The sequence below is a fragment of the Clavelina lepadiformis genome, chromosome 1, assembly GCF_947623445.1.
Source record: "Clavelina lepadiformis chromosome 1, kaClaLepa1.1, whole genome shotgun sequence".
Lineage (NCBI taxonomy): Eukaryota > Metazoa > Chordata > Ascidiacea > Aplousobranchia > Clavelinidae > Clavelina > Clavelina lepadiformis.
In genome coordinates, this window is record NC_135240.1 from 546,552 (window position 1) to 560,323 (window position 13,772).

The 13,772-nt window shown below is 38.0% G+C and overlaps 1 protein-coding gene across 1 annotated transcript; it reads right to left on the reverse strand.

Moving 5' to 3' along the window:
• Window positions 1-492: 492 nt before the first annotated feature.
• LOC143444295 (doublesex- and mab-3-related transcription factor A2-like) lies at window positions 493-4,952 on the reverse strand. Its single transcript, XM_076943484.1, has 7 exons — window positions 4,804-4,952; window positions 2,528-2,705; window positions 2,126-2,246; window positions 1,574-2,009; window positions 1,329-1,434; window positions 1,044-1,182; window positions 493-956 (listed from the first exon to the last, which is right to left on the reverse strand). The coding sequence occupies exons 1-7, from the start codon at window positions 4,950-4,952 to the stop codon at window positions 493-495; spliced, it is 1,593 nt and encodes a 530-aa protein (XP_076799599.1).
• Between the last annotated feature and the right edge of the window lie 8,820 nt (window positions 4,953-13,772).

Sequence of the window (13,772 nt, forward strand, 5' to 3'; positions counted from 1 at the left end):
ACACAGATGAGCGACCTTAACAATGCGATATGTGCGACTAGTCATGTACCCAACGCAGCAATTTGAAAACTCATGTAACAACTCATACTGGAAAGCGTAATTATCACTGCAAGTTATGTGAAAAGTTATTTACTCAAAGCTAGCATTTAAAACGTCATATGAGAATGCACGCTGGAGAAAGACCTTATTCATGCAATATGTGCGACAATTCATTTACCCAACGCGGCAGTTTGAGAAGTCATATAAAAACTCACACGGCTGAGCAACCTTATCAATGCTAAGTTTGTCTTAAGTCATTTACCCAAAGCAACACTTTAAAAGGTCATATGAGGATCCACAATGGAGATTGATCTTATTATTGCTCTAAAATAAAGACAATACCGGTTTCTAAATGTTCAGGGTTAGAACTTTATGACCGGTCGCATCTGGAAAAATGACTCCATGTATATGAGGGGTTTGGGTTAGGGCTGAAAGCGCCCTTAGAATTGAGGGTTAGTATCGTAGGAAATGGTGTCTGGGGCGGACAGCTGCGGCGGCGGTAAGAGAAGGCATAAATGAAGACGATCCGTAAGGAGAAACTCCGCCAAAGAGTCCTCGGATGGCGGGGTGTTGGCCGTAAGATGATGGAAACGGGGAAAGATTTCCCAAGCACGACATCGGCATCTGTCCCGGCAATGGATAACGTGATCTTATTGAAGAATTGCTGAATTGGCCCAGCTTAAACGCCCCATTAAAGTTAGTCGCTGGAATTTTTCCTGCAGTGTGCGCTGAAAAGGAGTTGCCTGCTAGCGAACCGTTTACAAAAGGATAAAATGCGGTTCGAGCATCCATTGCTGGTGCACCCATTGAACCCTGTTGGAACTTGTAGGCTTGCGACAAATCACCGATGGGAGGTGTGCCTGGTGATATTGCGTCACCATCAATGGTTGGATGAGGGCTCGTGTTGCAGCTTCCAGCTATAAAAGAAGGAAAAAAATATTAATATTATTACCCTCTATCAATCTTTATGGCGCACTGTTGCTATTTTTAGGACAAAAACATACCGCTTTGTTGAGATAGGTTAATGGGATCTCGTGCGCTATCACGTGTGTAATTTAACCGAACATGAGAATTTGTTGCGTTGTCTCTCGGTGATCCCAAATGTGGTGAAGATTTTGCGATTTCATCTTCAAATTTTAACACCTGTGGGATGATGAAACATATAACTTATAAATGTTGGAAAAAACAAAGAAAATATTGAAATGTTAAGGTAGTGCGCGACGTTTTACAGGTAGTTTCGTGCTAATTTTTACTACCCACATTCGATGATATAAATATACTGTAATTACCTTTTGTATTGCTTTCACCACATCGCCGTTGCAGTTTTTTAAAATTGAAGATAATTGCGACGCGTTGTGTTTGGGAAAAACTCGACATAACATCTCAAACCCGCCACTGTATGAAAAAACCCGATATATTTTCTGGGTTTCTATTTATTTAGATTTATTATAATTATAACTTAGAGCGAATTATATGGACTTAATACTTACAGATTAACTTGACTTTATACAGTAATTTAGTTAATTGAAATTACCTTGTTGCATCTTGGTTTTGCGTTTGTGTTAGCTGGCTTGAATCGTATAGCTGATTTTCGGTTACGTCACTGGCCTGGTCAGCTGAGTCAGTTCGTGACAGAAGGGAATGCTTTTCTGGCGATTCGTCGATATCCAATGCAGGCCCCTGACTCGCGTGAGGTTTTTCAGGATTATATCGACTTTCATTGTACGCCGGTGAGCTGTTTTCACTCATACCAGAAGGAGGACTCTTCCTAGGGTCGTCCGATCGCGGTGAGCGAGTGACGTCGGACTTTCTCTCCGTGTCGCCATTTTGATCGCTGTCCGAATGAACAGATTTGGCCGAGCTGTTGTCCAAGTGCGGTTGTTGCTGATGTACCGGTGATGACGACACGAAACCGTAACTTCCATTGCAATCATTTGAGATATAATCGTCGTATCTCGCACGTTTCGCGCCTACCAACGTACGTATTGTGATGACTTTTAAATAACAACGCGTTTAAGGTTCAAGTCATATCTTACAGTTACAAAAACTGACAAGGGAAGTTGAAAAACACGCGAAGACGACGCACCTGATGATGATAACGGGTCGCTGCTGGCTTTGTTGTGAATTTCATTTTCAGTAAAGTAGTAGAGCAGTTGAAGTTCTCGTGTGTTATTTTCCTCTTGGGCTTGCTGACGTCTTAAAGCAAGCTATATTAGGGTAATATTAATAAAAAGATAAAACAATTTCTGTTTTAAAAAAATTTCCATATTTAAAGAATACGCTATTAAGAACAAACTTTTGAACTTTTGCTGTACATTAATAATTTATTCTGATTTAGACAGATTTCAAAACAGAGGATATAAAATATTCCTAAATTTCTTTTTGTTTTTATTCATAGTTCTACTTTGAATGTAATCTTCATAAGCAACCATGTATATCCTACTTTGCAAATTTTTTTATTTGGTTTACTTTACACTGTGGGTATTACCTGCGCTGCCATTACTCTTTGTCTTTCAGCAATCAAAGTGCCCTTTGCACAGAGGCAGTCTTTCCAACGACCATATCCTTTGTGACCCTTCAAAGCGCTCACTACCCCATGGTTTCTGCATCTTCCACATTTCGGCGTTCTTGGGTATTTTCCGTAGCCCGAAGAAGTAGTGCTGCGGCTGCCGGATTTGAGACCGCTTGAAACAGGTTGCCGTAGTCATGGGGAGACGATGGTATGTGATGCAAAGCTGTTGCTTTCATTCTTTTTTAGACTTTTTTAGAAACAACTGTAGCAAAATAAATCTATGTATGGAAAATATTTTTTTGTTAGACTAACATAAATTCATATATAAGACACATTTTAACATTTTTAAACGTAACTTTTAGATTAATATGTTATGCTCAGTGATATACCATCCTTACAAATAATGCTTTCTGCAAAAATGTCTTGATTGCTTTTTAAATAAGATTAAAATTTTAACAAATTTTTCAAATTTTCGGTCACGTAAGATTTCTTATATATCAGCTCACCACAACAACGTTGTTTTGAGATGCGCCCGACGCATGATCACCAACCTCAACTGCACCGATGGGTGAGGAACCGCAGGAAATTATATATATATGGTATATAATTGTTTTGCCCCTCAGTTAGCAAATAAACCGTTAGCACGTGTAAGGCTATCGACTAATTGTTTCCTCTTCCCATAATGTTATGGGGCGTGTGGATCTTTAAGAAAAACATCGTCATGAACAAAGAACCTGTTCAGACAATGGTCTCCATAGGACCGGACACAAATTAAAAAACTGTAAAACCTTCGGCCCAAGCCAAGTGTGTCCCTGGCACTTTTTTGCTATTTGGGAAACTTTATACTGTACTCTAACTGTTTTTGAGCTCTCTCTGATCAACGAATATGGCTAACTTGAAAATAGTTAAAAAACTGTAAAACCTTCGGTCCAAGCCAAGTGTGTCCCTTAAGCTGACTGGCAAACTGAACAGCAGTACATGTAAATGTCTTTCACTCTTTCAGCAAAAAGGGATGCGTTATATAGTCATTTACTCAGTTCCCATTTGACAATAACCTAAACGAAATTAGAAAAAATTGACCTAATATTGGCAAATACAAAAGAAATGAGCGAAACGGAGCGTGATATTAATTGACCGTGGGACAGAGAAGACGCTATGATCGAAAACGTTATAAATTATACGGTTTATACCATGGTGAGTTTAGAACTGAAGAAACAAAGATCGGAGGCCTAGAAGGTTAATGATGCATACTTGCTGTATTGTCAAGAAAACGTTCCTCAATGAGCTTGATTGAGGCATGGGTACCAGGATGCGCGTTATTACCTAAGTATCAAATACAGTGCGATGCGCAATATTACCTAAGAGTCAAATACGAGTTTCTCCGTTTAACTTTAAAGTAATTTAAATGCGGCCGTGGCCAATCAAGCCTTCCCCGGTCAATATAACTGCAAAATTCGCGTCTTCTTTGTGACTTCATTGTGGTCTGTAATGCGTGATGCCGCATAATGGAGTTGGCGACGTGTGACGACCTCACGACCTCAGCGCAGTTGGAAAGTAACAAGTCAATAGTTACCTTTATACCGTTTCCAAAATGGACGCGAAGCTACAGAATCAATGGAAACATCCGAATCGGCAACGGCTGCATAATGGGTCCGCGAAGGTTTCCCCTTCGCGCCTTTCCAGATTTCTGTCGAATTTTCCCACCAAACATGCGACCGATCGTTTTCGCGCGTCTTGTGGTAAAAATAGATGCCAGTTCCCATTTGACAATAAACTGCGGGGATAAAATGACGACCAATGAACCAATGTCTAGAAATAGGTTACTAGGTTTGATAAAACCATAAATTTTACAAAAGAAATGAGAAAAATAGGTCGTAAAGTTAATTCACCGTTGGTTATAGACCCAACGATCAAAAACGTTATCAATCATACCATGGTGAGTTTAGAAGTTAGAACTAAAGAAACTAAGAAAGGTGCCCTAGAAAGGGAATGATGCAAAGCCTTATACAACTGACACAATTCGAAAGCTTTGTTTAACTTTTCACCCAATTTTACAAAAGGCATTTGGTAAAACGTCAGTCAATACAGTCACAGGCTAATATGCCACAAACGTATGTTATGCATGAGACAAACTTGGCATTGATAAGGTCGGGATAGGTAGGTAGGTTATGGATAACATTTTGAATGCCGTTTGATATTTGGAAACTTGCTCTATATAACTTCATGTAAAAACTCATTTTAGTACGTCAGACTTGTCTTCGCTCGAATCTGACGATTTAGATTCACTTGCCTGCTGAACACTGGCAATTGCAGCATTTACTGTTGCGTCGATTTCAATGTCAGAGTCCTCGTCATCAGAGCAGTCTGACAGAGGATTGTGCAACATTTCTAATCCACGCATTGCTGTAAATCTTTGCCTAGACATTTTGTAAATGTTTTTGTTTTCAGAAGTAGGCTACTATGATACTGACTCCGATGAAAAACTCAAGAAAATTCAGATAAACATCAAACACTTCCCTTTAGTAAAGTTACTACTACACTACCACAATAGATAAGGGTAAGCTAAGGTATTCACAAAATTTACCTTGAACTAGTTTACCAAGGCAAGAGCTCAATGTAATTGCATCCCATTTACATTTGGTAATAGTTACTTCGTGCAATTTTTCACTCGTATAAGTTGCGTTATACATTCGGTAATTTTGACATCGTGCAATTTGATATCCGTATACGTTGCAAGATACATTTGGTAATAGTAACTTCGTGCATATTTGTACCCCTGCAAATGATAACTTACAAAACTTGCGTTTGTACCCATGCTAATTATAACTAACCCTAACCTCATTTATAAAATGGTTGCACTCAGTAGGCATTTGTTAACCCTATTTAGCAAATGGTTACAATCAGCAGCCATTTGCTAAACCTATTTAGAAAAAGGTTAAACTCAGTAGCAATATGTTAACGCTATTTAGTAAATGGTTACATACAGTAGCCATTTTTAACCCTATTTAGCAAATGGTTTCACTCAGTAGGAATTTGTGAACTCTAATTAGCAAATGTTTAAATTCATTAGCCATTTGTAAAATAGCAAAAGGTTACCATGAGTAGTAACATGTTAACCATATTGAGCAAATGGTTACAATGAGTAGCCATTTGCACATGATGTTAACCCTATTTAGCAAATGTTTACAATCAGTAGCAATTTGTTAACCCTGCCTCGGTCCAACGCTCCCTTCGCTTTTCATCGAGTCGAGCGTTCAGTGATTTTGATGCCAGAAAGGCCTGGTAAAGGCAGATTTTGGTAACAGATTTCATGCACTTTCTTTAGACATGATATCTATCCTTAATACAGGGTTTTTCATTGTTATTGGCAGCAGGTTAAATTTATTTTTATCTGTTTGTGCAGAAATATTTAAGTACTGATGTCTTTTTTACGCTCTTTACATAAAAATGTATAAAATTGCAGATTTACAACAATTTATTATTTATGAAGTCTCGTATCTATATACTGATGTTCAATGTAGCTTTCCAGATCTCTATGAAAATTGTGAATTTGATGTCTCGTAGGTTGGTAGGGAATAAAGTCGATGGTGTCCAACGCCCTGCCTCGGTCCAACGATCCCTTCGCTTTTCATCGAGTCGAGCGTTCAGTGATTTTGATGCCAGAAAGGCCTGGTAAAGGCAGATTTTGGTAACAGATTTCAATGTCAATGTCAGTGTGTAAGTGTTACCTGAACATGCTTTTGTTTAACAAAAAACTTTATAACGTAACAATGCGAGCTCATTAAGTTAAGGTTGAATTACTTTGGATTGATTAAAGATGATGAAATTGGCGAAATGTCACAGTGAGAATGTGACTGCGGCATAATAAATGTATTTTTAGCAATTATTTAACCTGTGCACATTCGAGTTTGCTGTGCGTTGTATAGTACGGTACACTTTCTTCAATGGAGAAAGGAGAAATACAAAAATGATGTAACGTTTACTTGTTGTTGCTTTACATGTGATGCCATTCATAAGTGAAATTACAGTTCAGTTGAAGGGTGGAAGGGAAATTTATAAAGAATGTTTATGTTGCATTGTGCCATCGTTTAATTTCTTATCAATCTTTCCGTGATAATGTCTCTATTTTTAGGTGCTAGCTGACACAAATCAATGTGTTGTTCACTGCACCATTGAAAGCAAAAACAAATTTCGAGTGATCGTGGAGCGATTTATGAATCAGACTGCTCAGTTTGTCGAACAAGCCCAGGAAACTCTCATTCCAACTTGGATAAGCAGAGTTAGTCTATTTTATTAATAATAACTTTTTAAAAGTTGTAATTAGTGACGATCATGGTAAGTATCATTTTAATTATTAATATCGATAGTTATTAATGTTGTTTCTTCCGTTAGTTATAAATTCCACCATATCGCTGCACTGCATGTTAAGGTGTATATTTGAATTCAGATTGTTGAAGAATATGAAAGAAGAATCGAAGTGAAAGGTATCCAAAATACCAAATCTTATCGTTTGTTCAAAATGCTTCGGTTGTTAATATCAAGATAACATAGAAATCATGAAGAATGTTGCATCAGAATTGGACGCTACTCGAGCGACGAGGAACGAGTCAATCAGTGATGAGGAGCAATCTTCTATCAGTCCGACTTCCCCGGTCTGTGTGCCGCCTTCGCAGCAAGTGGAAGAGACGTGAGGATACAGAGCAACCCCAGTCACTGGGTGCTGCCTTTTATGTTTGAATTCTCTTTGGCCACAGAAAAAAATATCGCTGATTTTTTCAGTCCCAGTCCTGTCCGGTCAGAAGCAGAGTCAACCAATCGCCACGCACCGATGCTTGAGGATTCCAACAAAGAAATAACAAAGTATTCACATTCACCCCACGTGCTACTCGCTTGTACAGACTGATTTTCTGTTAGAGTTTCGTAATGAAGCATTTTTTGTTTAATCACAGAGATCACCAAACTGTTGTGACATCATCAAACAAAGCACGAGATGAAGATGCTGATTCACCTCACAAGGAAAACGAAATCGCTGAGTCGAAAGATGACGCTGAGAAGATAGGACGGCGAACTCCTGTCGTGGAGAATTATTATTTTACGTTCTTTTGTTATGGTGTACACTGTACACATAGTGGCTGTTTTTGGGAAGGTGACAACCTTCCCTCTGCTGGCGCTACTGCCATACTCACAATTGTTCTTTTTGCACGATAGGTTGACACAGTGGCGCTGAGATAATCCCAAATTTGTAAAATATGAGTTGGGCTTGTTAGATCTCAGTTTTGTTTTATTAGTTCGCATTATGTTTTATCCTCATCGCTTTCCGTCCTCTTATTTTCTTGCCGGAAAGGAAAGATGTATGGAGCGGCCGTTGGATACTTACTGGTTTGTCGCTGGTTGGCGCCCTCGTGATGTTCCCAGCACGTGTGTATTTTCGCATTGCTCGTTCACTTTACCTGCCCATTCGGTTTTGCACTGCCTGCGCGAAGGACATCAGTTTGAGTAAAGTCTAAAATTAAGATTGCCGTGTGCTTTTCTTTTAATATATGAGTGAAGATATCAACCAACTGAGATAGCAACCTTCTGAGCAAAGGATTCAGCATCGTAACAGCAACGACAACCTACCTTCGCCATACTCCAACTGTTCAATAGAAAAGTCAAGTGCATAAGATACTAGACGGTCTTATTTCGTTAGACTGGTTTGTTCACCTTTTTCTATCCCATATAAGCCTTTTCCAAAATTTTCCGAGTAAAAGAAATGAACGTAAAGTTCGTACGAAACAAACAATGCTACATGCGGGTAGAAACATTCCAAAATTACTTTTGATACAGATGCCAGCACATATGTTCATATCTATTGCTAGACCTTCAGAAACTATTCAAGTATTGCACAAGAAAACACAGCAACTACTTACTCTCTCAAGAGATGGTTGCCTGAAAGAATTACTTTCTTTACTCTGTACATTGGATATCGAGAGTTTTCAGTTTCCATCCGGTTTCTTGGCTGTGTCCGCCTTGTACCATTTTTCATCGCAGGAGCTCGCCACCTAAGTTTCAGGCTTTCAGTTCAAAGACATCGCCGCTGTAAGTGATTCTATAAGCACTGGGATAATTCTAGTATAACAGTTTTATCAAAGTTAGGTAATACTAGAAGTTTTATCAGCAATGTCTAATGTATTTACGGAATTTTACCTAATTTTGAGTTTATTGCTTTAAACTTCGGTTTTGCGGTGTTTTTCGGTTTATTTATATCATTTATTTTTAAGGCATTAGGTGCGCTATATAGTTGTTTCTGTTAATATTGCCTGATTTTTGCGTGTTTTTATTTGAACCGTTTATGCGTTAAGTGTGTCAACTGGATGGCGCCGTTTGCGATAACAGTCCGACACATCGGTCTTCAACCTATGAAAAAATTCCGCAGGGTGGCAGCAAGTGACGTACACAATATTCATTAACATTGACACCTTGGTAAGTTAGCGGTAAACAATTCGGCTGATTTTGAACTTCTTTTACTAAATGTATGTTTTGCTTGTATGGCTCATCGTGGTTAAAGTTGGAATTGAATTTGTAGGATATTGCCATGGAGAATCGCAGCCGTGTCCAGACACAATTGGTTACCTGCCAATCCCCGACTGAAGTAGGTGGTTTCATGACACCTCCTAAGAGCAGTCAGAAACAATCCATAGCGACGACGCCGCTGCCGGGACTCTGCAGCATTTAAAGACAATGGAATGCGCACAAGCATGGTCGTATTTGTAAACCTCAAATAGCACCACGCGTGAGCAGTTTGTTTTTCTCCTTTTTGTCACTCGGTGCCGCTGCTGAGAGAAGGCACATATACGAAGACGGCGGATCGAAAACACTTAGGCGTGTCTTAAAGTTTTTAGATACGGCGTTACAAGTTGCAATATAGGACAATGTGACGCAATACTCTCTGTGACGCAATAATAATCTTACGATTATCTCCACTGTGATGTCATATGCCGTGCTTGTTAGACAACATAATAATTAGCGCAATGCACGATATTTTTCCAATTTTTGTTTCCTTTTTGCCCATTTTATTCTATTACCTTTGCCATCTAGGGCTGTTGCCTTCATCTTTTTGGTGCATGGGTGAAATATTTTAAATTCAAATAGAAAAATTTTTTTTGAGTCGAAAGAAATGCATTTTTTATAAGTTTTTGGTGAGGAATTTTCTCGCAAGGTGCCAAACTCCCTTATTATCTAGAGCGGGAGTGTTCAAATGGCGGATCTCGATACGGATCCGGATCTTTTAAACTTTTTGTGTGCATCTTCCAATTAAGTCTTGAAACAATATCTTGCAGCTGTAGCACACTTCACTTTTGACTTTTACAAAGTTATAAATAAGTTGTAAGCCCTACAATGTAGGGTACATTTACATAAATAAAGCACCAGGATCAAAATTAAAGTCTAATATGTTTACTATTCGTATTTAGAGGGTCATCATGTTGCCAGGTTTGACTGTGGTGGATCAAGGCAGAAATCATTTGAACACCCCTGAATTCCAGAGTCTAGACTCTAGCACTAGAAGGACTGGACGCGTCAGTTGACCCATTTTCAACATTTGTGCGTCCTTAACTTTTACCAACTGCACAGTACAGCGGCAATATTTTGTGACTTTTCCTATAATAGTGTTATGTAAGTAACTTATGAATTTCAAGTTTCTATTTTATTTATATACAAAATTACAGTGATCACTACCTAGAAAGACCACTAGCGTCAATTGACGCTTTATGACATTTCTGTACTTAAACAAGTAAATTGAAATGTCACAGCGCGTCAATTATTAATTATCAGCCAATTGTTATTCCTTCAATTGACTCATTGTGACTTCTTATTAGGTTTGAAGACAAAATGCAACACACGAATATCACGTTGGATTTCTAGAGTCAGTAAAGGAAATACACTATAGCATTGAGCTTTTGCCTTGGTAAACTAGTTCAAGGTAAATGTTGTGAAAACCTTAGCTTACCCTTATCTATTGTGGTAGTTTAGTAGTAACTTTTGTTAACCCAATTTAGCAAACCTTTAAAGTCAGTAGCCATTTGTAAAATAGCTAAAGGTTACCATGAGTAGTAACATGTTAACCCTATTTAGCAAATGTTTACAATCAGTAGCAATTTGTTAACCCTATTTAGCAAATGGCAAATTTAGCAAGGGTATTTATCAAATTTCTTCAGTTCTAAACTCACCACCTTAAAGTTGATAACGTTTTTGATCAGTACGTTTTCCTGTACCCCAATATGAATCAAGTTTGCTCCTTTCTTTTTCTTTCTTCTTCGTGTCGAGTAGATGGTTTCTTGAGTGAGTGAGCAAAATACATCATATTGTAGGGCAGGTGTTGGATAGCCAGCTGACCAGGTTTTCATCCATTGTTGTCAGACTACGGTTCCCACAATTATGGCGGTATGTCGGACAAGATGTTATGACGTGGTCTGCAGTCTGGTCTGCATTCCAAAGCGACGCGTAGCGGCTTCGGCTTCACCAACCCCTGTTTACATTCGCGATAAATGTAACAAATAAACTTTCGTCTCAACTGCACCAAGTTAGGCAATGGCGCCCATTGCTGGATGCCCTGGATGGTCAACCTGCGTTTGCGCAAGACTTGCATTTCTTACTTGGTACTTGTCGTTGTTTTAGCTTTCACGCAACATTAAGCATTTTTCTAAAGTAAACCCGACCTCTATGTGACGTTATGACATGTAATAGAACCTATAATCATGTAAAAGACCAAAAACAGTTAGAGTACTGTATAATGTTTCCCAATTCGCTAAAAAGACGCCAAAATAAATTTATGGGTTAATTTGTACAGGTGATATCACTAAGCAAATTAACGACTTTGATTATGAACCAAATGTGTTAAATATAAAATATTTATTTTGTATTTTATACCTTTATTGCAATTGTTATATTATTTTTATTTTATAATTATTTTATTAGAAATTTGCAGGTATAACGGGTATAAAAATATATTATGAATACATAAAGGAAATATTTTAAGTCTACATCTTTTGTTATTGATATTTTGACAATGGACGAAAAACCATGTTCGTCAAAAAAATTCAGGTTTTGCAGCCTAATTTATATAGCTAACTTATCTGCATGTAGGTTAATGGTTTTTTTGTTAAAGTTAGGATAAAATGTTTCTTGTATAATGTTTTTTACATAAATCACAGTGAAATAATCCGTTCTTAGTATAACGTATCCCTTTTTGCAGGAAGAAAAATTACATGTACTGCTGTTTAGTTTGCCAGGCAGCTCAAGGAACACAAGTGGCTTCGACCGAAAGTTTTATCGTTTTTGAACTATTTTCAAGTTAGCCATAGTCGTTGATCAGATAGAGCTCAAAAACAGTGTACAGTACAGTACAGTATAATGTTTCCAAAATCGCTAAAATGTGGCCAAAGAAAATGTATAAATTAATTTGTACAGGTGATATCAGTAAACAAATTAACGACATTGAATATGAATCGAATGACTGACATCGAGATGGCTGACTTTGTGACATCAGGTATTGTACACTAGCTTGTGTAAATGACTTCGCACTTATATAACCAGGTACGTGAATTAAATAATTTGCTATTCGTTTCTAGGGGAAGAGAATTTTGCGGGAAAGAATCGCAAAGAAGAGGACCAAAAGCAGTCTGACCTCCGTTTGAGGAAACATCGTGTTGGTTGCATTTATCGATAAAATAATAAAGACAATGTCAATTTTACTGGCAAAAATAAAACTTACCGATTTAATCCTTTCTCTGCAGGAGGAACAAGAAGTTGATAAAAATAAAAAAGAAGAAAATTACGACAACGTCGTGGGCACGGGGAATGGACATGCGTTGTCGGAAAACGCTACATTGGATTGTTCTGAAGTAAGCTGGCTTTGGACATAAGTCTGCATTTTGAAATTTTTCATGTTGTTACGACTAATTATTATGAGTAGGCGAAATTTTCTTCCATAGGTTTAAACCTGGCAAATTTGCTTTCAGTGCTTTGGTGTATATATCTCAGCGGGTAAAATAACATACCTGTGCCGAACATAATGCTGCGTCAGCAAGGTGGCCATGGTAGCCAAATAATAATCCTGTTTAGCAAATTGTTACGCTCCGTAGCCTTCTGTTAACTTTGTGTGGCAATTGGTAACGGGAAAAAGCTAAATGAGTGATTTAGTCTTTTAAGTCACGATATGATGTTGTCATCATTGATCAAATGTATTGCTGTATATAACGGAGACCCAGGTTCACTAATTACGTAATAATGCCGAGTTCGAAAAGACCGATAATTAATTTATCGATATCCTAAAAAACGAAATACGTTGACAGATTTTTTTTGTAACTTCTTCAGGGATTTGGAAGGCGTCTTACGTTATGGAAGGTACTCATCTGGCAAACCGGTTTTGCTATGTCCGTAGTGATTTAATTCTTTAAGTCTGTGCAACTTGAAACTTATGGAGTAATTTCACCAGCCTAATTCGCGCAATTAATTGACCGATAACGTCGAGTTCAGTTCGACTCATAAAACGTATGGCGCGCACAGTGACGGCTACAACGAAGAGTTGTTGTACACGGGAGCAATGTTCCCTCTATTTTTTCACGAGTCTGAGCAAACACAATAACTACCTGAGCGGTCCCTTGGATTACTGTGAGCAACATCAGACGTGCCACGTGCGCACTGTGGCCATTATTATGCGTTTATTTTATTTTCAATTCAGGTTGGATTTTTTTCTTGTGCGCAGCACAGATCTTCTGTGCGCGGAGACCGTGTCAGCAGTGCGCATTTGCGCAGCTTAGAGGGAACATTGCATGGGAGTTGTCACATAGGAGCCAATTTCTCACAAATAAACTTATCAAATAAAACGCATGATAAATGTGATTTGATACAATGACTTAACTGATGCATAAACAAACATTTGCGGTTTGGGGTTTGATTTGTCAGCTAAAGAGAAGTTGCTGCAGCGCTATCTAATCAAACAATCGTTCTCATTATTCTCATTTCTCACAACTAAACTTATCAAATAAAACTCATGATAATTGTGATTTGATACAATGACTTCAATGAAGGACAAACAAACATTTGCGGTTTGATATGTTCAAGGTGGGAAATCTATGCTTCGGGATTGATTTTGCATGATTTACATGAAATACAAAATATTTACATGATTAAATCATTAAATGCATTAAATTTGCATTAATTGCTGTATGGTACCAGTTGT

Coding starts and splice junctions, on each gene's coding strand:
- LOC143444295 (XM_076943484.1), bottom strand. CDS start 4,952: ATGCGTGGATTAGAAATGTTGCACAATCCTCTGTCAGACTGCTCTGAT. Junction 2,706..4,803: donor TCAGATTCGAGCGAAGACAA/GTCTGACGTACT, acceptor CAAATCCGGCAG/CCGCAGCACTACTTCTTCGG. Junction 2,010..2,125: donor CGACCCGTTATCATCATCAG/GTGCGTCGTCTT, acceptor GTACGTTGGTAG/GCGCGAAACGTGCGAGATAC.